Source organism: Trichoderma camerunense, assembly GCF_050948025.1.
Source record: "Trichoderma camerunense strain CBS 138272 chromosome Unknown V8C40scaffold_5, whole genome shotgun sequence".
Lineage (NCBI taxonomy): Eukaryota > Fungi > Ascomycota > Sordariomycetes > Hypocreales > Hypocreaceae > Trichoderma > Trichoderma camerunense.
The window spans coordinates 320,795-345,295 of record NW_028145365.1 but is presented as its reverse complement, the minus strand read 5'-3'; the positions used below and the strand labels follow the sequence as shown (position 1 = coordinate 345,295).

At 51.2% G+C, this 24,501-nt stretch overlaps 10 protein-coding genes and 1 non-coding gene across 11 annotated transcripts; 6 read left to right on the top strand and 5 right to left on the bottom strand.

Annotated features, from left to right (window-relative positions):
• Positions 1-2,926: 2,926 nt before the first annotated feature.
• Positions 2,927-8,878, bottom strand: V8C40DRAFT_169323 (cohesin-loading factor complex subunit SCC2 domain-containing protein). Its single transcript, XM_083211588.1, has 3 exons — positions 8,635-8,878; positions 8,344-8,527; positions 2,927-8,279 (listed from the first exon to the last, which is right to left on the bottom strand). Exons 1-3 carry the CDS (start codon positions 8,780-8,782, stop codon positions 3,059-3,061), a joined length of 5,553 nt encoding a protein of 1,850 aa, XP_083075361.1. The 5' UTR covers positions 8,783-8,878; the 3' UTR covers positions 2,927-3,058.
• Positions 8,879-9,356: 478 nt separating this feature from the next.
• On the top strand, positions 9,357-9,798 carry V8C40DRAFT_263637 (DNA-directed RNA polymerase I core subunit RPA12; the record flags this gene model as incomplete). Its single annotated transcript, XM_083219485.1, has 2 exons — positions 9,357-9,471; positions 9,545-9,798. The coding sequence occupies 2 exons, from the start codon at positions 9,357-9,359 to the stop codon at positions 9,796-9,798; spliced, it is 369 nt and encodes a 122-aa protein (XP_083075360.1).
• On the bottom strand, positions 9,787-11,040 carry V8C40DRAFT_238450 (deoxyhypusine monooxygenase). Its single transcript, XM_083214448.1, has 2 exons — positions 10,439-11,040; positions 9,787-10,375 (listed from the first exon to the last, which is right to left on the bottom strand). The coding sequence occupies exons 1-2, from the start codon at positions 10,891-10,893 to the stop codon at positions 9,865-9,867; spliced, it is 966 nt and encodes a 321-aa protein (XP_083075359.1). The 5' UTR covers positions 10,894-11,040; the 3' UTR covers positions 9,787-9,864.
• Positions 11,041-11,166: 126 nt separating this feature from the next.
• Positions 11,167-11,238, top strand: V8C40DRAFT_t83. The gene has a single exon. It is a non-coding gene; the product is annotated as a tRNA-Gln (tRNA).
• Positions 11,239-11,347: 109 nt separating this feature from the next.
• V8C40DRAFT_238449 (Fe-S cluster-binding ATPase) lies at positions 11,348-13,046 on the top strand. The gene has a single exon (XM_083214447.1). It carries the CDS (start codon positions 11,898-11,900, stop codon positions 12,921-12,923), a length of 1,026 nt encoding a protein of 341 aa, XP_083075358.1. The 5' UTR covers positions 11,348-11,897; the 3' UTR covers positions 12,924-13,046.
• Positions 12,963-13,919, bottom strand: V8C40DRAFT_238447 (glia maturation factor). The gene is made up of 4 exons (XM_083214446.1): positions 13,745-13,919; positions 13,574-13,676; positions 13,322-13,455; positions 12,963-13,220 (listed from the first exon to the last, which is right to left on the bottom strand). The coding sequence occupies exons 1-4, from the start codon at positions 13,745-13,747 to the stop codon at positions 13,035-13,037; spliced, it is 426 nt and encodes a 141-aa protein (XP_083075357.1). The 5' UTR covers positions 13,748-13,919; the 3' UTR covers positions 12,963-13,034.
• Positions 13,920-14,041: 122 nt separating this feature from the next.
• On the top strand, positions 14,042-15,846 carry V8C40DRAFT_238440 (flavin adenine dinucleotide pyrophosphatase). The gene is made up of 8 exons (XM_083214445.1): positions 14,042-14,474; positions 14,545-14,553; positions 14,605-14,649; positions 14,723-14,817; positions 14,892-14,909; positions 14,978-15,270; positions 15,341-15,551; positions 15,615-15,846. The coding sequence occupies exons 1-8, from the start codon at positions 14,295-14,297 to the stop codon at positions 15,718-15,720; spliced, it is 957 nt and encodes a 318-aa protein (XP_083075356.1). The 5' UTR covers positions 14,042-14,294; the 3' UTR covers positions 15,721-15,846.
• A 1,875-nt stretch (positions 15,847-17,721) lies between these two features.
• V8C40DRAFT_238436 (uncharacterized protein) lies at positions 17,722-18,939 on the bottom strand. Its single transcript, XM_083214444.1, has one exon. It carries the CDS (start codon positions 18,302-18,304, stop codon positions 17,996-17,998), a length of 309 nt encoding a protein of 102 aa, XP_083075354.1. The 5' UTR covers positions 18,305-18,939; the 3' UTR covers positions 17,722-17,995.
• On the bottom strand, positions 18,470-18,939 carry V8C40DRAFT_169100 (uncharacterized protein). Its single transcript, XM_083211587.1, has one exon. It carries the CDS (start codon positions 18,888-18,890, stop codon positions 18,636-18,638), a length of 255 nt encoding a protein of 84 aa, XP_083075355.1. The 5' UTR covers positions 18,891-18,939; the 3' UTR covers positions 18,470-18,635.
• An 830-nt stretch (positions 18,940-19,769) lies between these two features.
• V8C40DRAFT_238434 (uncharacterized protein) lies at positions 19,770-20,317 on the top strand. Its single transcript, XM_083214443.1, has one exon. It carries the CDS (start codon positions 19,891-19,893, stop codon positions 20,146-20,148), a length of 258 nt encoding a protein of 85 aa, XP_083075353.1. The 5' UTR covers positions 19,770-19,890; the 3' UTR covers positions 20,149-20,317.
• A 2,650-nt stretch (positions 20,318-22,967) lies between these two features.
• Positions 22,968-23,957, top strand: V8C40DRAFT_263632 (ras family-domain-containing protein; the record flags this gene model as incomplete). The annotated part of the gene is made up of 4 exons (XM_083219484.1): positions 22,968-22,985; positions 23,111-23,225; positions 23,376-23,651; positions 23,722-23,957. The coding sequence occupies 4 exons, from the start codon at positions 22,968-22,970 to the stop codon at positions 23,955-23,957; spliced, it is 645 nt and encodes a 214-aa protein (XP_083075352.1).
• Positions 23,958-24,501: the final 544 nt, after the last annotated feature.

Below are 24,501 nucleotides of genomic sequence, written 5' to 3'. Positions count from 1 at the left end.
TGGGCGAGAAGCAGTCAGCCGTGAGTAATCTTTTCTTTTCTTGCTGCAATCGACAGAGGGGAAGGAGAAGAAGAAGAAGTAGGAGAAGATCAATGCCTCCAGCTATGGGAGAGAGTTGTTCAAACGAAAAGGAAAAATAGTCTAGATCAATGACGGCAGGCTGATCCCCTAAAATTCAAGGTTCTTTCTGCCACAAGCTTAAAACTGCCCGCCAACACGTTCAGTTGTTGGTGCTGCTGCATCTCTTCAGGGGGCCTACAGAGGGCTGCTCGTATCGTGCTGGGACTATCAGGTGCCGAGTAAGTACCGTGCAAGTACTCCCCCGTTACTCGTACACTTGGGCAGAAGGGGCAAGAAGGGGGGCCAGTGTGACGCTACGGTATCACTGGCTACTGGAGATTGCGTTGAGATGGTCTGGTGGTTTTTACTGTATTGCGTTGCAGTGATCAATTGATCTCATCACGGGATCCCTGTTCTGCTGGAGGTTGCGCTGGCTAGTGTGCCTGTTAGCGGTATAGCAGCATCGCCTGCAGGGGACTTAACAACTTAGTATTAGGACGAGACACTGTATTCACATCTTTGGGCACGCAGCCAATGACCACCTAATGAATCGTGCATCGACAACCGACCGTTTGATGGCATGCCAATCAGTGGGCTACTGTATAAAGTACGGAGTACATACTCGTACACGCACACCGGTTCAAAGACTCGGAGGCCTCCTTGACACTCCTCAGACGGGTGTTCAAATCTGTTTGTCTTAAGGAAAACGTCAATGTCCAGGTCAGTGCCGTTCAACAACGTCTGTGCTGTTCGTCTGCTAAAACAATACGAAGTGCTTCCGCCTTTTTGCTTACAGCATTCAAGAGGGCATCAAAGCCTCGTTTGTCTTCCGTTCACTGGCCCTTGCACCCACCGACTGATTCAAGCTCCCGTTCAGCTTCAGCTTCAACCCGTCTTCATACCCACCCCAGACAAACAAAACCTGAACCGCACATAGCAGCACGGTACCTTTCAAGTACCTCGCCGGTACCCCCCTTCCACCAAACAAACACACCGGCGCGTCGAAATCGCTGCCCCATCCACACAAGTGCTTTTCTCAAACCCCTGTCCCGCTCCTCCACCCCTGATTGATGAACGAGAGCGAGCTAAACTCTCTTTTTTTTTCCCATGCGCCTTGGGATGCTCATCTTTTCTCTTTGTCTAAACGTTGAATCCTTCTCCTCGCTAGTACAGAACTCTAGAACAACCATCAGGCTCCGTGGAACAAACAGTTTCAATAGGTATCAATACATGTACGAGTACTCCCAACCCAGAGCCACGGCCCAACCAACGGCCCATTTCACAAAAACCTGCTTGCATTGAGCCAATCACTCGCCCGCCCAATGCCCAACACAGTAACCAAGACGCCACCTCATAATTACAGTCCAACTACGTACTCCAGTCGTTACTCCGTAAAGTGATCAACATCAATGGCGCCCAAAATCAAGATTTCCTCCAATCTGAATGCCCAGCGCCCACCAAAAAAAAAATCTCTTCGCTCTCTTTTTTGCCATCCATCAGTTTCAACAAACATTCCCTGCATCTCTCTGTCCAAAGCAGTCCCTTTAGTTTCATGCACTCCTGCGTCCCCTCCAAAACAACTGCATCATCCCCTGCCTGACGTCAGATGCTGCAACTCCCTGCAGCCTGCGTTAGGAATCCCATTCGACTGGAGCTCTTCACCGTCCTCCGTTCCTCGTCATCTCTCCTCCGTATCGGCCGTTATATCCCCCGATCGCTACTAAAGAATAGCCGTTACGACTCAAAGAGCAGTCTAACTACCAAGGCTATCTGAAGACACTGCCCTCTGCCAGGCCTCGTAATGCTCTCAGGCTCAGCCTTGGAGATGACACCAGCCACCTCGTACAGTTTACCCAAACCGGCATTATTCCATTTATCGTCATCCTCACCCTCACCGTAAGCATCACCACATCTTTCCATGCAGCAAAAAACAATATCTCTCGAACTCTCGTAAGCCTGCACAAAAAAAAAATACAGTCATGGTCCCCAACCTCCGAGTATTCCACACCTCCCCGTCCAATCCAGTCCTGCCACACACCTTAACCTCATCCCTAGTCAATGCAGCTACTCATACCATTCGCACAAAAAAAACTCGCTGCGCAAGTAAACTATGGACGCGAATTCATGCAAAAAGCTTCTACTCGTAACCACTGTCTCGTTAATTACAGCGTATCAAATAAGCCACTTTGGCCTAACCTGCTAGCTCTTCCGCTAAAACCTGAGAAATATCACCTTAACTCCCAACCAATCCATCCACAGCATAAAAATGCCAAGTCATCTTTGGGCTGCGACGAAAGTCGAATCCTTCTAGTACGCATCATCGCCAAATTCCCACCAGTACAATCGAGGAAACCCCCGAGCATGACGCTTGCAGTAGCACAAACAGCCAACTGTCACGTATCAGCATCACCCCATTGTCACACATTGTCACACATATGCCAGCTCTTCGTCGTCATTCGGTAGTAACGGTGTCTTAATTACAGTACTACCAAGATGCTAATTCCTTTCCCATCTGCCGCCCTTGTATCTCTTTGTGGCGCAGAATCCTTTTTCTATCATACAGACTGAATACCAGTATCTTTGAAAATGCCTTGAACCATGTCCTCCCATTAAACGCCATTCCTCCATCAGATACGTCTCGTCCGAGATTTGTTTTGTATGCTGAGCAAAATGCACACCCCAGATTGCTTTCTGCGCCTTGAATATGACATCGATCCAGGCGTTGCCCAATCATGTATAGCCACCGTCGTAGATCAACCAGTTCCCAATGCCCACCGTTACTCTCACTGTTGTGTATAAACAATAGAGGAGAGGGGGTTGGGTAAGGGAACTAAAAAAAAATATGAGAGAAAGAAGAAAAAAGAGGGCGCCTTGATGCCGCTAAAATAAAACGAGAAGAAACCATGAAAAGTGATAAGAAATAGAAAAAGAAAGAAGAAATCATCAAGTAACGTCCGACGCCGGTTCGGCCCAAATCAATAACCCCCATCTAGGCGCTCTAGATCCATTCCATATCTTCGTCTTCATCGCGTGACTCCGCTCCTTTACGTGGACGACCCCGTTTGCGTGGCTGAGATCCTGAGCGAGCTCGCTTTTTGCGGCCTCCGGGAGTGCCTACGCCTTTCCTCTTGCGACCCCGTTCGGGTGTTGTGCTCTCTTCTTCGCCTTCGCTAGGCGTACTCGGTCCCTCCAATGCCATCTCCTCGTCGTCGTCGTCTTGCACCTTGAGCTCCTTGTCGACGTTCATCAGCTCCACAAACGCCTTACACTTCTGTGCCATTTTGCTGATCGTCTCCAGGCTGCTCACATGCGCCGTCACCTCGTCCCAGAATCGCTCTCCGTGAACTCCCTGCACTTTCATCGGCATCTTGTTGAGGTCCTTGGCCAAAGCCTTGGCTTTGCCGTCGTGTCGGCTTGTTCCCATTCCATACAGACGCCGGAGATGTGTGCGGGCTTCCCACAGGCAAGAAAGAATGATGGCCCCGGTAGTCAACTGGCGAAGTCGATTGGGGTCAACTTTGAGGCCGACGAGGGATTCTCCCTCCTTGGTTGCCTGCGCTTCAACCGTCTCGCCCATTAGCTGGTCCGTAACTTCGTCCTGTTCCGTATGATCCAGATCGAGACGCACGTCGAATACTTCCGACTCGATTAGGTGGGCAACTGCTGCGCCTGTTGTGCTCACAATCTTCTCCATCATGTTCACAATTGTCTGAAGCTCTCCAACCGTTTGATACTCGAAAAAGGCCATGTTCTCGATGACGAACCGGGAAAAGTCGAGGTGTGGCGGCATCTCTTCACTCGCGTCCAGCTGGGCAATGTCAAAGTTGACCAGTCCACACAGCTTCTCCAAGAAGCGCTGCCTGTTCTTCATTTTGCTAATCTTCAACACTTCCATCATAAGATGCAGCTTGGGTTGGAACAACTCAGGAATCGCCCCGTGGGAGTCTTTGACAATGTCTCGCTGGTAGTTGTAAGCTGATTGGATTGCCTTGACGTATTCTCTTTCAAGCACTGTCTCGTGCTTCTCGTGAAGTGATCGATGCTCCATAAAAGCGAGTTCCGCAATCTTTCGGTTTGACGATGTCTCTAGCGTCATCAGTGTCACTCCTGTCTCCTTGGGGTGCGTCAGACCTTGGCGGTTGATGCTGCCCAGGACTTCCATAGCTAAAAAGGCGAGTTCATCTAGGCTTCCCAAGGAGATTCGCGTAATGTCTTTGAGGAACCTTTGAGTAGTAGCACTGGCAACGTCGTCAAAGTTAGTGCCGCCCATCACCGTCAACTCTCTCTTTTTCTCCGTTGCCCCAGACTCGGCGGCAGCTTCGGATCGCCTTTCTTCCGTGAGGAGGAATTCTTTGAATGATTTGAGAATCATTGTTTCCAGAATAGGAACCTCCTCTTGGAAAACCTGCTGGAACGCTGTGTAGACCTTGGCCAACACGTAATTTCGCGGCCAGGACTGGCAAACCAGGCCAATCGCTTCAAGAGATGCCTTTCGTGCCTCCAACGGCTGGGAGGGTGAGGAGAATGGCGATAGCACGTCCACAATGAGCCGAGGAACCGAGTCGCCCTGCCATTTGGGAAAGCGAGCCTTGAATATTTGCATCTGCTGATCCAGGTCGCAATGCTTCCCAACGCTGCCAACAATGATAGAGTAAGCAGCCAGATGGTTGATCCTCTTGCTATCCAGGGCAGCACCCCCAGCTCCCAGTTTCTGAATACCCAGCAGACCAGATGCGACTAGATTGCCCAATGGTCCAAAGTCTTTGAGCAAATCGCAGACTACTTTGGTACATGCGATCAAGTCATCCAAGGCTCCACGAGAAGAAATCTTTCCAATGCCTTTCAAGAGCTGGAGGCGAATTTCAGTCAAAAATTCAGAGTGCACCGTGGGCAACTGGGGAAGTACGCGTTTATAGATGACCGTCACGGCTCGAAACGCTGCCAATTCGTCGGTGCCACTGAAGCTTGCGAGATGAGGTTTCAGAAGTCTAATCTGCTCAAGACTGAATAGCTTGGGGTCGGCCTTGGCAAAGATTGTGAGCACTTGCAAGGCATCACGGCCGGTCGGTCCTCCTTCCTCCGAATCTCCGCTATCGATGAGGCCAAACATGCTGCTCACCAGGTGGGAGCAAACAGCAAATGGACCTTCCAGCGACTTGTCTTTCGGCCGAAGAATGGACCGAAACACCTTGTCTAGAATCTCCGTCACGTTTCCTGACTTGACGGTCTGGATGATCAGGGCTACATGTTCCGTCAAAGAGGTTTGGAATGCGGCCGAGTTGTCGCGGCCGTAGAAAGGAGCAAACCAGACTTCTTCAATCATCTGGCGGGCAAGGTCGCGAACACCTTCGTCAGGATCTTGTATACGTCGGAGAAGGCCATTAGCTATAGAACTGCGAAGTGCACTGTCGTGGTTGCGGAGATAGATGTCGCGGGCAAGCTTCATGGCTCGCTTCCTAACACCAACACCGGCGTCTTGGAAGCGGTCGATGATCTTGGGTGTCAACGGAGATTCCAGAGCCGGCCTCAACGTGATGCAGCTTCCCAAAAGGCCAAGGGCAGAGTCTCTCACTTGCGTAGAGGAGTCGCTCGAACAATCCAGAATAAGTTGGATCACGGTGGAATCCCCATCCAGAATGGATGGATCCGTCTCGAGAACCTGGTTGATACTTTTCAAGCTCTTGCTGCGGACTGTTGCTTGATCACCTGCCATTGAGCCAAGAAGAATGTTCAGGATCTTGCCAAAGGACTCAAAGAGCGGAGAACGCAACAGGATAATAGAGTAGGAAAGCTTGGCTTGCGCAGGGCTCACGGCCTTGAAGGTGTATTCGTTGGAAAGCCATCGGCGGTCTTGAATCATCATCCGCAATCTGTAAGCAAGGCGTCCAAGTTCCCAGTCTCTCTCATCTTCATTGTCCTGAATTACGTCATAGCCCGCGTGTACTCGAGTAGCCCAGTCAGTTATGAGGAATGACACAGCGCTGAACAGATAGGGGTCATCTGATAGACGAGCCTGCAGGAACTCTAGCGAGGCACGGTAAGGTCCATCCCAGGCAACAATCTGCTCGATTGAGCTCTTCTGTTCGAGGACGTGGCAAGCCAGCGCTGCCAAATACCGCGACAGATCGTCCACGTCAGTGGTTTCGAATGTGTTGGCAGTCTTTTTGACGTGAGATCGCAGGCGAGATATGGCGGCACTCATGGTACCGAGGAGCTCAAGAGCCATGTTCTTGGCGGGAGCGGGTGTCTTGGGGGCCTCGAACAGCTGCACCATCATGAGCATGAGGAGGCGCAATAGCAGCTCGGCTGATGGCCAGTCTGGGGAATCGAGACATGTCGTGAAGTCTTCAACGAAGAGATCCAGAAGGTTGCGATATGGTGTGTCACCCGATTTCGTCGACCCAATAGCGCGCTTCACAATAAAGTTGATGATGTACGAAGCATTCCGTCCAGCACCTTCACTGAGAGGGGCAGCTGCTGCCTCCAGTTCTTGGATGGCGACGGCGTGCTGCTGTGCGCCTTGTTCTTCGGTGTTGATAGAGGATGTGAATTGCGTCTTTTTGGTCCGGTTATCGGGCAATTCATCCTCGCTCTCATTGTCCTCGTCCATTTGATTATCACCATTACCGAGAGCTTTAAGCACTGCAGTACGACCACCCTCGTTCTCTTCCACCCTCCCAGAACTAGCCTGAACCAGTCGCATAAGAAGTGCCGACACCGGTTGAATGCTTCCGCCTTCGGAAAGCTTAAAATGGCGTGCGCTCTGTTTTCCCACGGGAAGCTTCTCTAAAGAGGTGAGGATATCATCAATGATGCCCTGTCGCTGCTCAGGTTTGATAAGAAATATTTGGCAGAGCATGTCCATAGCAACACTGCGAATTCCATCAAACCGCTGGACTCCGACGGCTGAGTCTTTCTCAAAATAGGCGTTTTCGACAAAGATAAGCTTGGACGCGGTAAACTCTAGAGTGTTGAAGACGCTTTCCGAGAGCTCTACTTTCGTCACCAGCTCAGCAAGTGTGGCGAACAACTTCTGGCAGTTGAGAAAAGTAGACGACACAGACTTTTTATGCTTTAGTACCATTCGGAATAAGTTGGCCGATGTTGAGTTTCGAAGCTCGACGAGGGGGATTATTATGTCTTCGGTGACAGTCTTGAAGATGTTGACGCATCTGTTGATGATGCTTTCCGAGTAGAGCCGCTTGTCTTCTCGGCCTCCAGACAAGATTCGCAGACAGGTACGCGCAGCTTTCATTCCTACTTCAACTTCTGCCAGTTGCTGAACCCACGAATCAAAGGCAGCTTCATCCCAGCTTTCATCAGCGCGGATATCCATGCCATCGACCTGCTTCAGGCTACCGTCGCTCAGTTTCATGATCTGGAGAAGGCCCTCCACCGGAACTCTACCGAAGCACTTAAGTGCGATAGCCTTCTGGATAGCGCCTTGCATCTTCTGCTGCGTCGCGCCATTCAAGACGACCTCGTTTTCGGGTGTTAGCGTCACGACGTGATCATATCCGGAATCCATCCCCAAAGCTCGACCAACCGCCGAGAAGACGTTGCGCATAAGCGAGTCAAGAGACTCTAAAGCGGCTTCAGCTCGCTGCTGTTGGTCAAGGCCGCCGCTGCTAACGAGACCTTGGTCCCCTAGGGCCATATACCTCTGCTTCTTACGGGAGGAAAGGTTCTCAGGGGCGGACGGTATATGAGCAACTTCTAGGTACTCGTCCCTCTTGATATGAGACAAAGGAAGCTCAACTCGAAACGAGGCAGGATTATAGTTGAAGTTTACATCAGAGGATGCAGAGACAGCAGTTAAATTACCGTCCGGACTGGCAGGCAACGCTGACGGCGCTTGCTGCCCCGGAGTTTCGAGCTCAACTTGAGGCTGAGAAGCGTCAACATAAGCCGACGGATCAAAACCCCCTCGTCTTGACGGGATGACCACTTCTATCCTTGACTGGGGCTTCGGTGCCTCGTAGTTATCTGTCCGAGTTGAATGGTTATCGATATTGCCGGGCTGTATGGCCATATCCCTTGAGACGGTTCGGCTCTTGTTGCCGTTCACGCTAACAGCATGAGGGTTCACAACATTGGGCTTGGTAGCCTTGAAGTAGCCTCCGACTTTTTCGTAAACAGCTCGTGTAATAGGGGACAGTCCTTGTGAGAGACTTCCAGGCCGAGAGGATGCTTGCCCTGTCAACACGGACTTGAAGTTGCTGTATAAAACGTAAGCAGAGGTACTTGGGACTACGTTTGAGAAGCAGTCTGTCTCAAACTTACTAGTGCGTTCTTTGGGATGGCTTTATTTCGTGCAGCACAAGATCAACGGCCTGTTTTGTGTTCCTTGGTAGGTGAGCCTGCCCGAGAGCTTCTCTGTTGAGTCGATCGAAATCGCTGTGGGGAAATATATCGGAGATGGATGGAGCTGGCGAGCCAAAGCCTATGTTGGGATCGGGGATGATTTCTAGGAGGAGAGGATGAGTAGGTAGTTATTAAATGGTAGAATATAGATGGATGCAAGAAAAATAGAGAGTAAAAGAAATATCAAGCAGCGGAAAGGCAGCGACTGACCAGGAACAAACGGCACAGTGGAGGTTTGGGGTGAGTACGGCAAAGATTCTTGCAATGTGAAAGGTCGTGAAATCGCGTTTTGCGAGGCGGCCGCGCTGTGGTTGGCGCTTGGCCCATCCTCGAGGTAGTCCATGTTGCGTGGCTGCATTGTGTTTGTTTGCCAGAGTCTCGATGTTGGCGAGGCCTCACCAGAGACGCATTGTCGGTACAGGAGCTACTGGGACATCAGCCGCTCCCCCAGCGTGTCATGGAAAGAAGCTGCGAGATTTGAACACGGCGGAAACGAGGGAAACTTGGGCCGAAAAGAGGACTCGTGGCGTCGAGACGGATTCCGGGGCGAATGCACACTGCATTAATAGAAACGAGTGCGGCTTCAATGCGTGCCCAAACGCTGCACAGTTGGGTTTGGGTATTGCTTCGTCGAATCTTCGAATCACGCGCTGGCGCAGCCTGGAGAATCCGACAGCCTCGCTGGACCAATCTCGAAAGTCAAAAAGGATCCAATGGCCCGTGCGCCCCGCCTTGCGCCAATCAGCGGCGCTTCCGGAGCCGGTACCTTGCTTTATCAGTTATTCCGGATTATCAACCCTCTGCAAGGCCTGCAAGATCTTTTGCCAGTTGTCTTGCATGACAATTTTTGTACAGCTGGTTCCACGCGATCCCTCCCATTGCACAAGTAGAATTCGTCATAGTGTCTCTGCGCTGGCAAACTTGACGAAAAAATGGCTGCCATTGGGTCCATGGTGTTCTGCACCGACTGCGGAAACTTGCTTCCGGCCACCAAAGGAACCGAGCAGAATGTGCTGAGCTGCGAGTGCTGTAGCGCCGAAAATAAAGGTTTGGCTCTCCGGATTGGGCAGCATTTCAGTTGGAGTAGAGAGAAAAAAATTTTAACAAATGAGCTTCTCAGATACTGGCGCAAAGATTATTGTGACAAAGTCCAAGCCCTCAGATTTCCCTTCTTTCCTGCGGCAAAAGCTACAGTCCAGCGTCCAATCCGTCGAGCGTCACACACTCAACACCGAGAGCACGGTTCGCGAGCGATGTCCAAACTGCGGCCGAGAAGAAGTCAAATACACAACGGTGCAACTACGAAGTGCCGACGAAGGCTCAACCGTTATCTATAACTGCGAGTGTGGATTCAGTTGGCACGAAAACAATTAAACTATGTCTGGGAAGTTCTACTATTTGTAACACGGAATTTTTTATCTATTTTTTTCGTCCTTTCTTCTATGCAGAGGCGCCGGCCACTTCTGGGATCAACGCATATTCCGTCTGGCCACCCCTCTCATACTCGGCCATATCTAATGCTACAATGACACTCTCACGAACAACCTGCTCCTTGTCTTGGAGGAATCGCTTCAAGATGTCCTCGACGCCCTCCTCATCACCGAGACTGCCTAGAGCCTCGGCAGCTTCGTGACGCACCATGCTCGCCTCTTCGGTGTTGCTCAGGGCCTCGGTAAGGGCAGGAATAGATGCAGGATGTGAAAGCTGGCCAAAGACGAAGGCAATCTCGTGGCGGAAAAGTGCTGAGGAGTCGGCGAATCCCTTGGCTAGAGCGTTGACAGCAGGGACAGCAGTCGGGCAGTCTGGAGGGGAAGCGAGATCGCGGAGGGCAAACATGGCACGATACCGCATGAAGAGGGGCTGGTTGACATCCATCAAGACTCTGCCGAGTTCGTCAACCGACTTTTCAGACTCGGGCATAGGAGGCGCCGGGTCGACTGAAGCAAAGTCGCTAGAATAATGTATTAGCGAAATTCAAAACCATCAAGAATATAAATATTTGGCATAGATTTACCTTTGACGCAGCTTCTCTTGCTTCCTTGCCTCGGAGTTTTCCCATTCAATGCGATCAATAGCAATCTCACAGGTTTCCGTAACAACAACTTCCTCGCCAGCACGATCTCTGAATTGTCGGAGCAGATCCAAGCTGGATGCATTGCCTAAGGCGCCCAGAGCTTCAGCGGCCTCATGTCTGCACATGGGGTCTTCCTTAAGATCTGACAAGACATCACGCAGCGGTGCAATAGCCGCCTCGTTGCCGGTCTGTCCAAGGCAATATGCGAGCTCGTGCTTCAGCAGAGCAGACGGCGAAGCGAAAGCAGCGGCGATGGCTTCGATAGCCGCAAGGGCGGATTCGGGATCGGTTTTGGCGACATGTTTGAGAGAGAACAGAGCACGGAAGCGCACAGGAAGGGGTGTGTCTTCAGAGCAGAGGCTCTGCCTGAGACTTGCGACAGTAGCGCTAGACATGACGAATTGCAATTTCTATAAAGTTGAGGGTATCTCGAAACAAACGACAAAAAAGATGAGTTTGCACGGCTCGTAAACCGAGATGCACGCATCTATCGAACGAAAATTTAGGTGGGGTGGTGGGGTGACACCCTTTGAATTTCTCTTATCAGATGCCGAACGGCGATTTGCGAAAAAGCGAAAGGAAAAAAGAAAATTTTCATTATCGCTGCGTTTATAGTATGCAATTCGGTCTCACTGGGCATGCCATGAGAAGTGGATAACCACTTCAGCGGTTCCATGGTCTAACGGTTATGACTGCGGATTCTGATTCCGCCAGCGAGGGTTCGACTCCCTCTGGAACCTTAGATTCTTCTTTTTTTCTTTCAATTCTTTTTGCCACTTCATGTGCAACAATTTCATAATAGTTTCCTGATTATAGTTTCAGCATCCTGGACTCCGTGAGTTTCAATTTGTTTTTGCGCTTTTTTTACTATCTTCAGAGATCTGTTCAAGGTCCACAGGTTGTCTATTGAATAAACGCTGTCAGCGTTATACAAGAACACTCAGAGTGGCGAATAGCGTCTAATGGCTAGCGCATTCAGCGTCTTCACTTCTTACCCTGTATCATCCTCATGAAAACCCAAGGCCCGGTATTGTACAACTCCCACAGCATTGGTGCTATTCAATATCGTATCAGGAGGCTCTACAAAGTTCATTGTTTCATATTTTCATCTCCTAGATGTAATAGCGCTGCTGCTGTGTGATCCCGATCTCGGCCAGACTGGATTACCAACTCCAGCTATCCACTGAGGCAGCTCACATTATTAAGCTTCCGTCCACCCTCCAATTCCGGCCCGAAGAATCAACAATTCTCCCACTTCATACAACATCACAGGACCTTCGATACCCATTACGGACATTGTCACTCTACTCCGCAAGAAAAAACGCACCGAATCTTTCCACCGTTGAACCACAGCGGACCATCACTGGAAATCAGGACCTTTATACACCCAGCCGCCGCAATGGCGCCATCACTAGAGGAACCCGAGGCCATCGCCGACGTCCTCGCCAACCCTCTCAAGCAGAAGCCCCAGCTCGTTGCTCCCGAGCCAGAACACTGTCCAGGCCCCGAATCAGAGCGTGCCGGAACAGCATCATCATGCGATGGTTGTCCTAACCAGGCCATCTGCGCATCTGCCCCCAAGGGCCCCGATCCAGACATCCCAATCATTACGGCGCGGCTGGAGCACGTCAAGCACAAGATCCTGGTGCTGAGCGGGAAGGGCGGCGTCGGAAAGAGCACCTTTACCAATCTCCTCGCTCACGCCTTTTCGACGAACCCGGATAGTACGGTGGGCGTCATGGATGCCGACATTACAGGCCCCAGCACGGCCAAGATGCTGGGCGTGGAGGACGAGACCGTTCACGTCAGCGCTACGGGCATGTCGCCGGTGTGGGTGACGGAGAACCTGGCGGTCATGTCAATACAGTTTATGCTGCCGGATAGAGACGCCGCGATTATCTGGAGAGGCCCAAAGAAGAACGGACTGATTAAGCAGTTTCTAAAAGACGTGGAGTGGGGAGAACTGGATTTCCTGCTGGTCGATACGCCGCCGGGGACGAGCGACGAGCATCTGAGCGTCAACTCGTTCCTGAAGGAGAGCGGGATTGACGGCGCCGTGGTGGTAACAACGCCGCAGGAAGTTGCGCTGCTGGACGTGCGCAAGGAAATCGATTTTTGCCGCAAGGCCGGCATCAGGATTCTGGGACTGGCAGAGAACATGAGCGCGTTTGTGTGCCCCAACTGCAAAGGCGAAAGCCAAATCTTCAAGGCCAGCACAGGTGGTGGCCGAGCGCTGGCGGAGGAGATGGACATTCCATTCTTGGGATCGGTGCCTCTGGACCCGAGGATACGCATGGCGTGTGATTATGGAGAGAGCTTCTTTGACTCGTTCCCTGATAGCCCGGCTTGTATTGCGTTTAAGCAGGTGGTGAGGAATGTAGGACGGCAGCTGGGCTTGGATGAGAAGAGCGTGCTACCGGAATAGACTTGTCTAACACCAGAACAGAAGGAAAAAATATTTGTATATAATTGAACATATAACGAAATCAAGCATAGCAAATGCGATAGTCTCCGTTTTTCTTTTATTATAAGAATTCTACGTGGTAAGCTGCGTTGGAACTTCCTCCAAATCCTCTGTTGATTCTATATCAATAACCTTGTTCACCTCGGCCGTGTTGCGTATCAGCTCCTTGGCACCGGCGTAGAGCATCCTCGTCTCGGCATTGCATGTGATGGGGAGGTAGTACAGCAGAACGTAAGGCACGGATAACCGTCCGTCGGGCTACATAGTGAAATTGTTGGTTAGCCACGCTGAATATGTATTTCGGTATATGGTAGGTAGGGCGTAGAGTCTACGTGGAAAAGGAGGGGCATCGGGCTCACCATTGTCAAGGGATAGCTGAGGAGGATGAATCGAGGGGCGTGGTCGGGGAGGTCGTCGGCGATCTCGTCGAGGGATGTGTATGTAACCTTGTCTGCATCCTGGTGGATTTCGTGAGTTGTTTTATCAATCAGGTCTATGTATTTCAAAGAGCCGCTAGTTAGCATCGTATGTTCAACTCTCTCCTCTCCATAGCCATGACTCTCTCTGCAACCGCCACAACCACAGGAGAGCGAGAACCGCGACGTACATACATATAACTGCTTGAGGCTTGCTCGCCCGGGACGTCGTCAAGCGAAACTTGCGCAAATGCTCTTTGGTCTCACCAGAGATGTTGTAGAGCCTGGATTCGGAAGCCTGTTTTACCCTCGAGTTAGAGGGGTATCTTCAACATGGCGGGGTTGTGATGGGAGGACAGGACTCGCCATGGCTAGGTAGGACTTTGTGAAGCTAGAAAGGAGCTGCTGCTGGTGATATAAAGCCTCCCGTAAGAATTGAAGCAATACAGATCCAGCGTAGATTCAAGGCGGCACGAGATTGACGGGATTTGATGCCTCCAGAAGCCCAACCCAGCAGTTGATCTCGCCTTAGACTTTAGCTCCGGCCCTGATAAAAAGCTTCCCCCCCAAAAGTCACCCCCGCTATAAGCCCATTGATTATTCCCCCACAAAATCCAGTTGTAATCCATCGCAGCGGCTTTCCGGCCTCGCCCGCAAAAAAATGGCGTCACGGGCCGTCTTCACGCGCCCTCTTTGTCCCATCACTGCGGGTTCCGGTTTTTGCTGAAGCTCGGACTCTTGAATTTTCTTTTCCATTCCAATTGATCTTGAATTACCTATTTGAATACGGAATTGAACCCCTCTTCTTGTTGCTATCATTTATGATTGATGCCCAATTTGAGCAAATTAGGACGCAAAATAAAAAGAGAATAAGAGGACATTCACCCGTCTTCCATCTCCACCACCTCTTTTACCCATGTTCTCGCGGCTATCACAGGCTACAACTCATCGCTTACTCTCAGCCACATCTCCCTCCTTCATCACCCAATCCCTCGCTCGACCGGCCGCCTTTTCCCTGAAAATGTCAGCCACCGGAAGCAGCACCATCCATACGGCAGCATGCCTCATCATTGGCGATGAAGTGCTGGGCGGAAAGGTATGTAAAATGAGCTGCGTTATTTGAGCTGGATGGGATGAAGATAAACTAATGAAAACCAAACAAACAGACTGTTGATGTCAGTATGCCGAGGTAGAACGAGGGGGAGTATGAGTTGACGGGTTCACAGACAAACTCGGCATACTTTGCAAAATGGTGCTTTTCTCTCGGCATCGTGAGTCTTACATCTCGATATTGGTGTTTGAGAACCCGGATGAGCTGACGCCCTATGTGATGTGCCGGTGTAGAACCTGAAGCGTATCGAGGTCATCGAAGACGATGAGGGCGATATCATGGAGGCCGTGCGTCGAATGAGCAACCGCTATGATTTCATCATCACCAGGTAAGCGATTCATCATTCAGAACCGAAATACCAAATCATGTTCTCTTGCTAATCACCATGAACCCCATCATTAGTGGTGGCATTGGCCCAACGTAAGAAATCCTCTTCTCCATCTTTCATCCATGGCCACCATCTCACAGCAGTCATCAAAAACTCACAGGCACGACGACATCACTTACCCCTCCATCGCCAAGGCCTTCAACCTCCCCCTCAAGCTCCACCAAGAAGCCTACGAGAAGATGAAGAAGCTCTCAAAACCGCACCCGAAGCAGCCCAACTTTGACTGGAACGTCGATTCGCCAGCCCTCAAGGCTAGGCTGCGCATGGTTGAGCTCCCGACGGACGAGTCCCGCGACCTGAGTGAGCAGTTCATCTTCCCCAAAGAAGATCTGTGGGTTCCCGTTGCGGTTGTCAACCGGAATGTGCATATCCTACCAGGAGTGCCGCTGCTTTGTGAGTGACAAAATCCTTTATTCTTTCCGTAGGAAACAAGGGCTAATGAGGTGTTTTCAACGTCCCATAGTCCAAAAGCTGCTTGATGGACTGAAGCCCCACGTCATCCCCAGACTGGAGGGCAAAGAAACTCACCGAATCTTAATTTCCACACCTCTACCTGAGAGCGAGATAGCAGAGTACCTCACCCAATTGGAAGCCAAGGCCAAACCTCACGGCGTCAAAGTAGGCAGCTATCCTCGATGGGGCCTGAAACGAAACACAGTCACGCTGGTTGGAAAGTATGTTCTTACTCTAAACCTTCATCCCGTTTCTAGATCCCCAATTAATGTTTTGTTTCATAGGGATAAGGAGTATCTGGAAAGCCTTGTGGCGGAAGCAGAGGAGGCAGTTCAGGGCAAGCGTGTCTCAAAAGAAGACGAGCTCGACGAGGCAGAGAAGAAGCTCTAGTCGAGAAGAAATCTCCAGCGTCGTAGGTAGCATTCACCTCCTCCTCTATACAGGTAACACAAAATACAAATCTTGTCCTACCCTAAGAGAGGACATGAATCTTCTACTACCGTTCCCTCCACTGTCTCGGACCGCGCCTCTCGTCTGTTCCTTGCTGGCTTTTGCCGAAGCGAGCTCCTACGACTCGTACTGGTCCACAACGCCCGGACCCTATCGCGAAAGACACTGCTTTGGTGTCAGTTCGGACTAGTTAACCGTCAATGTCTCACCCAGAACCCGTGGCATGGCAAGGATGTAATTGATGCCTATTAGACCCTTGTAGAACCCCAGAGATAGGCGCACAACGACGCGAGACAGGCGTAGCGGAGGGGAGATGCTAGAGTACGGTGATAGTGGTGCTAAGTGGGTGTATATCCAGTATACATGTCCTGTGGCTCGGTCCAAGTGGTTGGAGGGCCTGGCGCTGTTTTACGCTCGTGCCATCTTCTCCACGATTCAGCCTACAGCTAAGGCATGTCTAAATGGTGGCATGGCTGAGCTATTGGAAACACGTAGGTTGGACTATAGCTCTTGGTTTCAGCCTCAGGGTAACTACGTGAACGGTGTACACGGGCTGTAGAGTATATGTTGCAGATGGAGAGACATCTTCTAGCTATTGTTCCCATACTCCGTCTAATGTTTTTCTCTGTCTTACTCATCTCTCAAAAGCACAATTGAAGAGTCCAAATGAAAGCCCTCGGTAATACGTCGACATCTTTTCTTTAAGTGTAAGCCGCAAGTTGGCATTTATACTCGGCAGCACTCTGACACGTTCAAAGCTCAGCTCAAAGCCATCACCGCTGATCAAACCCCACTTGACTCGTTTCTCGACCGCAAGCCAAGGACGTGACGAACTGGTACTAATTTAGTCTTTTCCCGTATCATCATGGATCCCCAGAGTTGCATCGTTGTCAGCCTCCCAGCGGAAGAGCAGCTGCCCAGTTTGGATCTGACTGGCTCCCCCTTTGGGCTCTCTCTGCCCGGCAGTTATGGATCGAGCAAAAGAAGAAAAAAATCCGGCGAGGGGGGAGCGGATGAACGTATTACGTGCATGCTGATATCGAAATCCCCGTAGTCTGCTTGCCGTTGCTTGACTTTGATGAAACCAGCTATTAGACGGAAGCCAGCTGTTTTACATATGTTGCTGGGACCATCTCAGCTGAGCTAGCAGCATTGGCACTACCTGAGCTGTAACATCGGCACTGATTTTAGACTCTTCAGTACTGCAGGTACGAAGTACAGAATAGGATGTTGGTTCTCTGTATCTGGTAGGTAAGCCAACGTAGGGTGGTAATCCGATGCTACAGTACTCCGTACGAGTACTTGTAATACTCTGCGAGATTCGTGATGGTTGAGCGAAATACGCCAATTTTGCCAATTGATAATGAAGCTAAAAAACAATCAATTGAGATTTGCGGCAGGGCAGAGAGGGGGTGCCAAGACAAAGATTCAGGTGCCTCATCGGAAACACACTATTGCGATGAGAATCTTTATCGAACCGGCCTGTCGTACCCCGTATTACGGGTACAGGTACAACTGATGATGACGTTTTTGGGTCGCAAATATGCTTGAAAATGTAGCACTTTCGCGCAAAAAGAGCTTTCGCCAAGGGCCAAAAGGGGGACAAGGGGGCAAATGGTCGACCGGGAGGGGAGATGAAGAGGCCAGTGGAGACGGTGCGTGTGGAGGTGTCGAATGTGGAGAGCAATCATTCTAGAAGCTCGATAAGTGGCGCGAGATGGAGCTTTTTGGCTTGAGCTTCATTTCAATTGATTGCGGCAGAATATATCCATGCGCGATACCTGATGCTGCTTGAGATGAGATGTGGAAGACGCGATAGGGTAATTCAAGCAGTAGCTTCCTCGAGGATGCGGTCCATGCTAGCTTCAGGTATGGAGTATGTTTATTCTACCTGTACAGATAGGGCACGAGCTCTATAGCTTGTGCATGTTGTATTTGTATGCATCTGTAGCATATTTAGTCTGGACATGTAATTACTCTGTCGGGTCAGAACAATAGTCCTTGACTCGTCAATATAGAGCTGGGAACGACAGGGGCTACTAGAGAGAGAAATGGAAGAGCGAGAAAACCCGAAAATTTGTCCGCATGAGAGACATGATTGACATTGAAAAAAGTGACAGAAGAGAAAGAAAAAATATGAAAAGAAAAAGCTTACCCCAGATGCCGGGTCTGCGCAAATTGCTAATGACGTTCACGCCTCCAGTGTTGTCCAGGGTCATTCCGTATCAAAATTGGCTTCACAGACTCGCGATCCACCTGCGACGGATCGTCTAGGCTGGCTGGGACCCAAGAAATCGGCACCGGACCGAAAAGAGGACTGCGGCGCCACGACTCGCTCACGATTCGACGGGCGAAACGGATTCCGAGACAGAAGCTGGTGTCGCAGAGCTGGGAAACGAAGCCTGACTCGCTCGTGTGGTTGTGCGTGCGCGCGCGTCAAGATGCACCAAGACCCAATCATTTCCTCACCTTCAAGCAGTAGTCGAGATGCTAGTAGGCATAGCATCCTCGCAGCGGGCGGCATCTACCATCGTCGAGGCTTTAGACTGGCTCAAGTCAAGCGGCTGTGGTGTTGGTCGTTGGCAACAATGTCCAACCACGGCCCTCTTTTTGGCGCTTCATCTGCGACGTACGTGTACCAAATACCAAATACAGGCTCATCAAGCGCTTGATCTGCTGCCTCAGCCTCTATCGTGAGGCCAACAACACTGTACAGTAGGTTGCATGTGAGTAATCGGGTCGGCCTGCCGGCCGCATTGCCGCCCGTCTCAACATCTGCATGACAGAGAGCTCAACTTGGGTTTGATCCACGCCCATGTTTGTATGCACGCCCAATACCAATCGCCTGCAAAAGCCTACGCGAGGCTGCATGATATCAGACCTGGCGATGCAGCTCCAGTCGTGTGCTGTGTTGCCCCAACTGCAGCCTGCTTCCGGTCGGCGGCAATAGTAGAGCCGGCATGGAACAGATGTACGAGTAGGTAGGATTCATTCACTGGATGGGGTTGATGGTTCCGTGAGACCCCCAAGATGTGAATGTGGTCGAGATGGAGGAGCACATACACGCACGCCCAATACACCAGCAACTGTTCACCCATCCATCCATCCATGGATCGAATCGGGTTCCGCACTTTGGGCAAAAGTCGAAAATGGTCTCATTGTTGAAGTGAACTGGAGCCCAGTTTGATTGGCGCAGGGGTAGTTAAGGTAATTGCACCTCCACCGGGCCATCGTGCTAGTACTCGTACGGCGTAGCAATCGAGCTGTAATTGATGCTAGCAGTGGTAGCACAGCGACTGTACGGAGTGCGAGTAGCGAGCTGCGATTGATGCGTCAGGGGCGGCAACGAAGAGAGACAAGCACCAGGACTTTCTTGATTATGAATGGCGCCATCCGAGGAGCAGAGGCCACTCTCGGGCAGCAATTGACGACCGGGGGTGCTTCTTTCAACAAGCACCCATGGATCACCAAGCAGCTTACCCCGGCTATACATGTCCAGGTACGAAGCAGCAGTAGCACCAATGTGTCTGCCGTTGAATTTGCAACGCGAGCGGCGGAAGAACCGGCTCGAGTTGCCGCGACATTGGCCGGATCTTTTTTCCTGGTCCTCTCGTAGGTATGTAGAGGTTGTAAGTACGTGCGAGTATCGTAGCATCGTGTAATACTGCCACTACCGCTTATGGCCAAAACTCCATGTCTGAGGCGATACGGAGCACAAGGACTCTGGATTGCCGAACCAAATCCAGGGGCTGGGTAGCGAGAAGCGACGCGACGGCAGACGAGACGAAGCAACGTTGATGCTTGGCTTGGTAGAAGTACGGTTGAATTGATGGTGTAGAGAAGTACTCGTAGAGCATCGGAGTACTTGCAGTGTTTGGTGCGACGGAAGGCACTACTAACGGTCGCCACGTGAAGCCGGATATTACAGGTCCCCGGTTGTACTTTCTTTCTATTGTCTTTTCTTTTTGCTCGCTTCTACTTCTTTAGCGAGAGAGACATCGCTTGGCTTATCTCGAGGCCAATGCCAGCGATGCCAATCAATGCTGAAAATAGCATGTGAGTATCGAGCCTACATGGTTGTACGGAGCAGTAGCAGCAGTAATTGATGTGATGCTACCCGTCTGTGCTGGCACTTTGGCCACAACGTCACGGCTGGCCTGCCTGTTTGGTCTGGTCATTACAAAGAACGAGGGCATGTCATTGACGGAAATAAGACGAAGGTGGCATCGACGTCAAAGGAGGTTTGTCGGTCAAAGACGGCATCCAAATCTAAGGCACGGGGACATCACGGATATCGCCTGGCAGAGTGCACGTGCTTGGTCAAAGAGACGGAGGGATCTGTCGAATCCTTTGCCTCTGCGGCCGTGAGCCCTGAAAGGAGAAGTTGGAAGAAAGGGAGCTGATCGGGAAGCATTTACGGTCAAAGCTTGATGCTTTTCTCTGTCTTGGTTGCAGCTACCGTATGTTTGCCTGAGATGACTGTAGGTGTACTCCGTACCTACACAGGATGGATGTGTATTGTACCTTTGTCTTCAGCGGACAAAGCTAGTGTACTCGTACGAGACATTCAATGCAATTGAAGAAAGAAAAGAAGCTTGGACCTCGTGTAAGCCATTCGGCAAAAGAAGATTGAAATTATAAAGAAATGGAAAAGAGAAGCACACGGAGAAAAAAACAGCCCGTGAAGGTGGAAGCGAGGAGCTAATATCAGTTGATTAATGGCAGACGCAAAATGGAGCTCACGCCCCCCCACACGAACTACGATGGTGCACTTGGACCGATTCGCAGACCGAGGCACAACGGCCGCCGTCTCTTGATGGGGACGGATGCGGATCATGGCGACCGATTTATAGCTTCGAGAAGCCAGTATCTACGGCTGTTGAAGGAACGTGCAAAGAAAAGAAGAGGATGAAGCAAAGGGACATGGCGACAGACAACGGAAGAGACTCCAAGCTGGGAGAAGGCAGACGACAGCGCAGACAAGCAGCAAGCAAGGGGGTTGCGCTAATAACATCGTCCTCCACTTTGGGCACATGCTAACTCTGTACGAGCAGTCCGTGGTAATTCCGCCTGATGCTACTGTACCTTTATATCTCCCCGTAAAGGATGCGTGAGGGTGTCGCGTTCTAATTTTTTTTTTTTTGCCTCCATCGCTGGCGCGTGCCCTTGCATTGAAAGCTGCGATGCCGACTGGCTGCGGTCCGGGGTACATGCTACACGCACCTCGACACATGCACGGCCTAGGGAGTTAGTTGCAGCGGCAGACGCGCATGTATGGAGTACTTTGGGCCGTCGCTGCACAGTGATGTGATGAGTGACTGGGTAAACATGAATCAGAACGAGACTGGAGGACAGAAGAGATGCCATGACAAAGCGGCCGGAAGGGGTCCGGGCGTTGACAAGGGGGGAGCCAGGGAGAAGAAGCCAAAAAAGGGTGATTTTTTGAGTGAAATATGAGAAAGATGAAGTGAAATCAAGCAAATGGGGTGCTCGTACTGGGGGGACGCTAGCACTTTGAGACTACGACAGTAGTACCCGTAACTTGTACTTTGACGAGTTGAACCCAGACATTTGATGGATGGATGGATGCCATGCAAACAACGTTGGACAAACATTTGGTGAATGTTCGCATGCCGTGGTCTGTATCTGCAGCAGTGGCGTCCACTTCAGATGTATATGGCCGGTACCGATCAATGCTTGTACAAACAGAAGAAATCAGACAGCACGACTCGGTAGTCTCCTTTACTCCGCGTATGTACTTCGTAGTGCTTGCTCCATATCGAGGTCGAGGTCTACATTAGGCACAAGCAAGCATTGGCAAAAAAGCACTGACTGGCACTTTTACGCGCGCTCTTGAAAGCAGTCAATGGAGTGATAGGGAAATCAAGGTGCGCTAGTCAAAACCCCATGCTTGCTTGAAATGCACTTCGCAGCTCCCTGCGGCAAGGCGCCACTCCGACCTCCTGTCCGGCTGCAAGTACCCCGTCGCGGAGTACCAGGTACTGCGGATTGTGTGGAGTACAGGTATCAACCGCCGGCCCTTTTTTTTCTCTGGTGCTTCAATTCTTTCAATCACTCTTTCATCATATCGTACAAAGTGGCACTGCGTGCGAAGTACATGCCTGTCTTGGTAAGAAGATGTCTCAAGCTGTGAAATCTTTAAACTTTGCTTATCGACAATGTATCATATCATATTGACCCCATCATCTTGTGTTGGGCGAGTATTATCAGCTTCAGTGTACTTCCAACTCCATATCTCAAGTCTGGTGTCTGCTTTCCCCCGTGTTCCCTCTCGCCTTTTTGCTCCGCACCCCTTTGGTTTGCTGCTAAACCAGGGACCAGCAGGGGGATCCAGCAAGCCACTTGGACCGCTGAAGCACCCGATCCGCCGCTCCTTGCACAAGCCTGGACCAGTCTGGCTTCTTTTCACAGCAGATAGCAGCATCAAGCATCAAGCAGCGTCGGGCTCGTGAATGTACCCTCTACCGGCGCGCGTGTACCTCTCGTCGCACGCTGGTGCCTGCTAGCCTCACAGCACTCCCCCAAAAAGGGCCCTGAACCGCTCACCACCCCCTCGATCGCCCAATCCGGGCCCGCCATTCGCCTCCACCAGGGCCAGCCTCCACCCCCCTTCTGCTGCTAACCTGAACGCCTAGGCACTGCTAGGGGACCATTGCTAGGGACACCGACCAGGTGCTACTAGGGGCCCTGGCCTGCTCCATGGCCTGCTCCCCAGCAGCGCAACCAGCCAATCTCTCAGGGCCGTCCAGCCTGCCGTTCGACCAAGGTTCCTTTCCAGTTCCTACTGCAATCCGCGTTCCTCCTCAGAACCTAAACCTCTCCTTCACCCTTTGCTTTTTCCCGTATTCCACCCCTCTTCCATCTCTCGTCTTCCATCTTCCATCTTCCTCATTCATTCCTCTCCCAATCGCCCTCTGCGGCTCTTCTTCTCTGCTTTGCATTGTCTTCTGGCCAGCTCTGTTTTAATTTTCTTTTCCTCTACAACCTCCAAACTACGAAGCTCTCAAAACCATCCTCTTCCTTACTCTCCCTACCAGAGCCGCCTTTTTTCTTGTCCCTTCATTGGCTGAGGTACACCTCCTGAAGCCAAGAAGCAGAAAAAATATTACACAGCTGCGGAAGCAATCCTTTTTTCCCGCTAGCATCATCAATCAGTGCCTTTTACAATGGCTTCAGCAACCAAGGTACGTTGATCAACCTGTCTCTCTGCGCGCGCGTTTTTTTCTTTGTCTCCCCTTGTCCTCCCCCTTCTTTTGCCCTTTGCTTTAGCCTGTTCTGTATAGCTAACATTAGCTGCTTCGCCTGCTAGTTCCTGCGAGAGTATAAGCTCGTCGTTGTCGGCGGTGGTGGTGTCGGTAAATCTTGCTTGACCATCCAATTGATCCAGAGCCACTTCGTCGACGAATATGATCCCACAATTGAAGGTTCGTCGCTCTCTTGCAGCAGCTCAATGCTACCCCCATTCCCGGGCTTCGCGGCTCGCGAATACCATCTCCCTATCCGCCACCCGTCTACCTTGCCTCATCTGGCTTGAGTATCCGAATCCTTGACTAATTCGTCGACAACGACAACAGACTCATACCGAAAGCAATGCGTCATTGATGATGAGGTCGCCCTGCTCGATGTTCTAGACACTGCCGGCCAGGAGGAGTACAGTGCCATGCGAGAGCAGTACATGCGCACAGGAGAGGGTTTCTTGCTGGTTTACTCAATCACATCACGACAGAGCTTCGAGGAAATCACAACCTTCCAGCAGCAGATCCTGAGAGTCAAGGACAAGGACTACTTCCCTATGGTGGTTGTCGGCAACAAGTGTGATTTGGAGGGCGAGCGAGAGGTGACCAGGCAAGGTAAGCAACCGTCATACTCTGTCGTGAGCTACTTTACAAGTATCTAACATGGGATTTTCTACTTGAACAGAGGGTGAGGCGTTGGCACGATCATTCAACTGCAAATTCATCGAGACGTCGGCCAAGTCCCGAATCAATGTTGACAAGGCCTTCTACGACATTGTCCGCGAGATCCGAAGATACAACCGTGAGATGCAGGGCTACTCAACCGGCAGCGGCACCAACTCTGGCGCAAACCCTCCCAAGCCCATGGACATTGAGGGCGAGGAGCAGGAGGGCGGCTGCTGCAAGTGCGTCATCATGTGAGCGCCACAAACCATAATAGGGAGGCTGCATTGTCTTGTTGTTCATGATGATAGAGGCGACATTCATGGTGGAAACGGGAGGCTTTTGGACGCTCAATGGCATGGCATGGAGTGTGCATGCAACACCACGCGCGGCTGGACGGCCTTGGACGATCGACGAGCACGATACCTCTCAATGCATCGGACGGGGAGTCGGGTTCTGACTTGGGTCGCGCATTCGGATTTTCTTTTTTTAGTTGCCTTTTTATTTTTTCATGTCTTGTTCTATTTCGATGAAAATATTCTCCGCGCGTGGTTGGGAGATGGAACCGACGGGGTCGCTGTGTCAAATGGTACACACAGCCTGGGAACCCCCTGTCAAGAGCGCGTGCTGGCGAAAGAGGGCTGTCTCGTTGCACTACCAGAGGGGGAAAGAAAAAAAGAAGGCTTGGGAGCGATTTTGAACGAAAGGGGGCTGGAGGCGCGGATGATGACGAGGGTGTTTCGACACTGCGCCATGCGTGTGTGCGTGCAGGCGAACAAAGGCCTCGGGGGGGAACCATGGC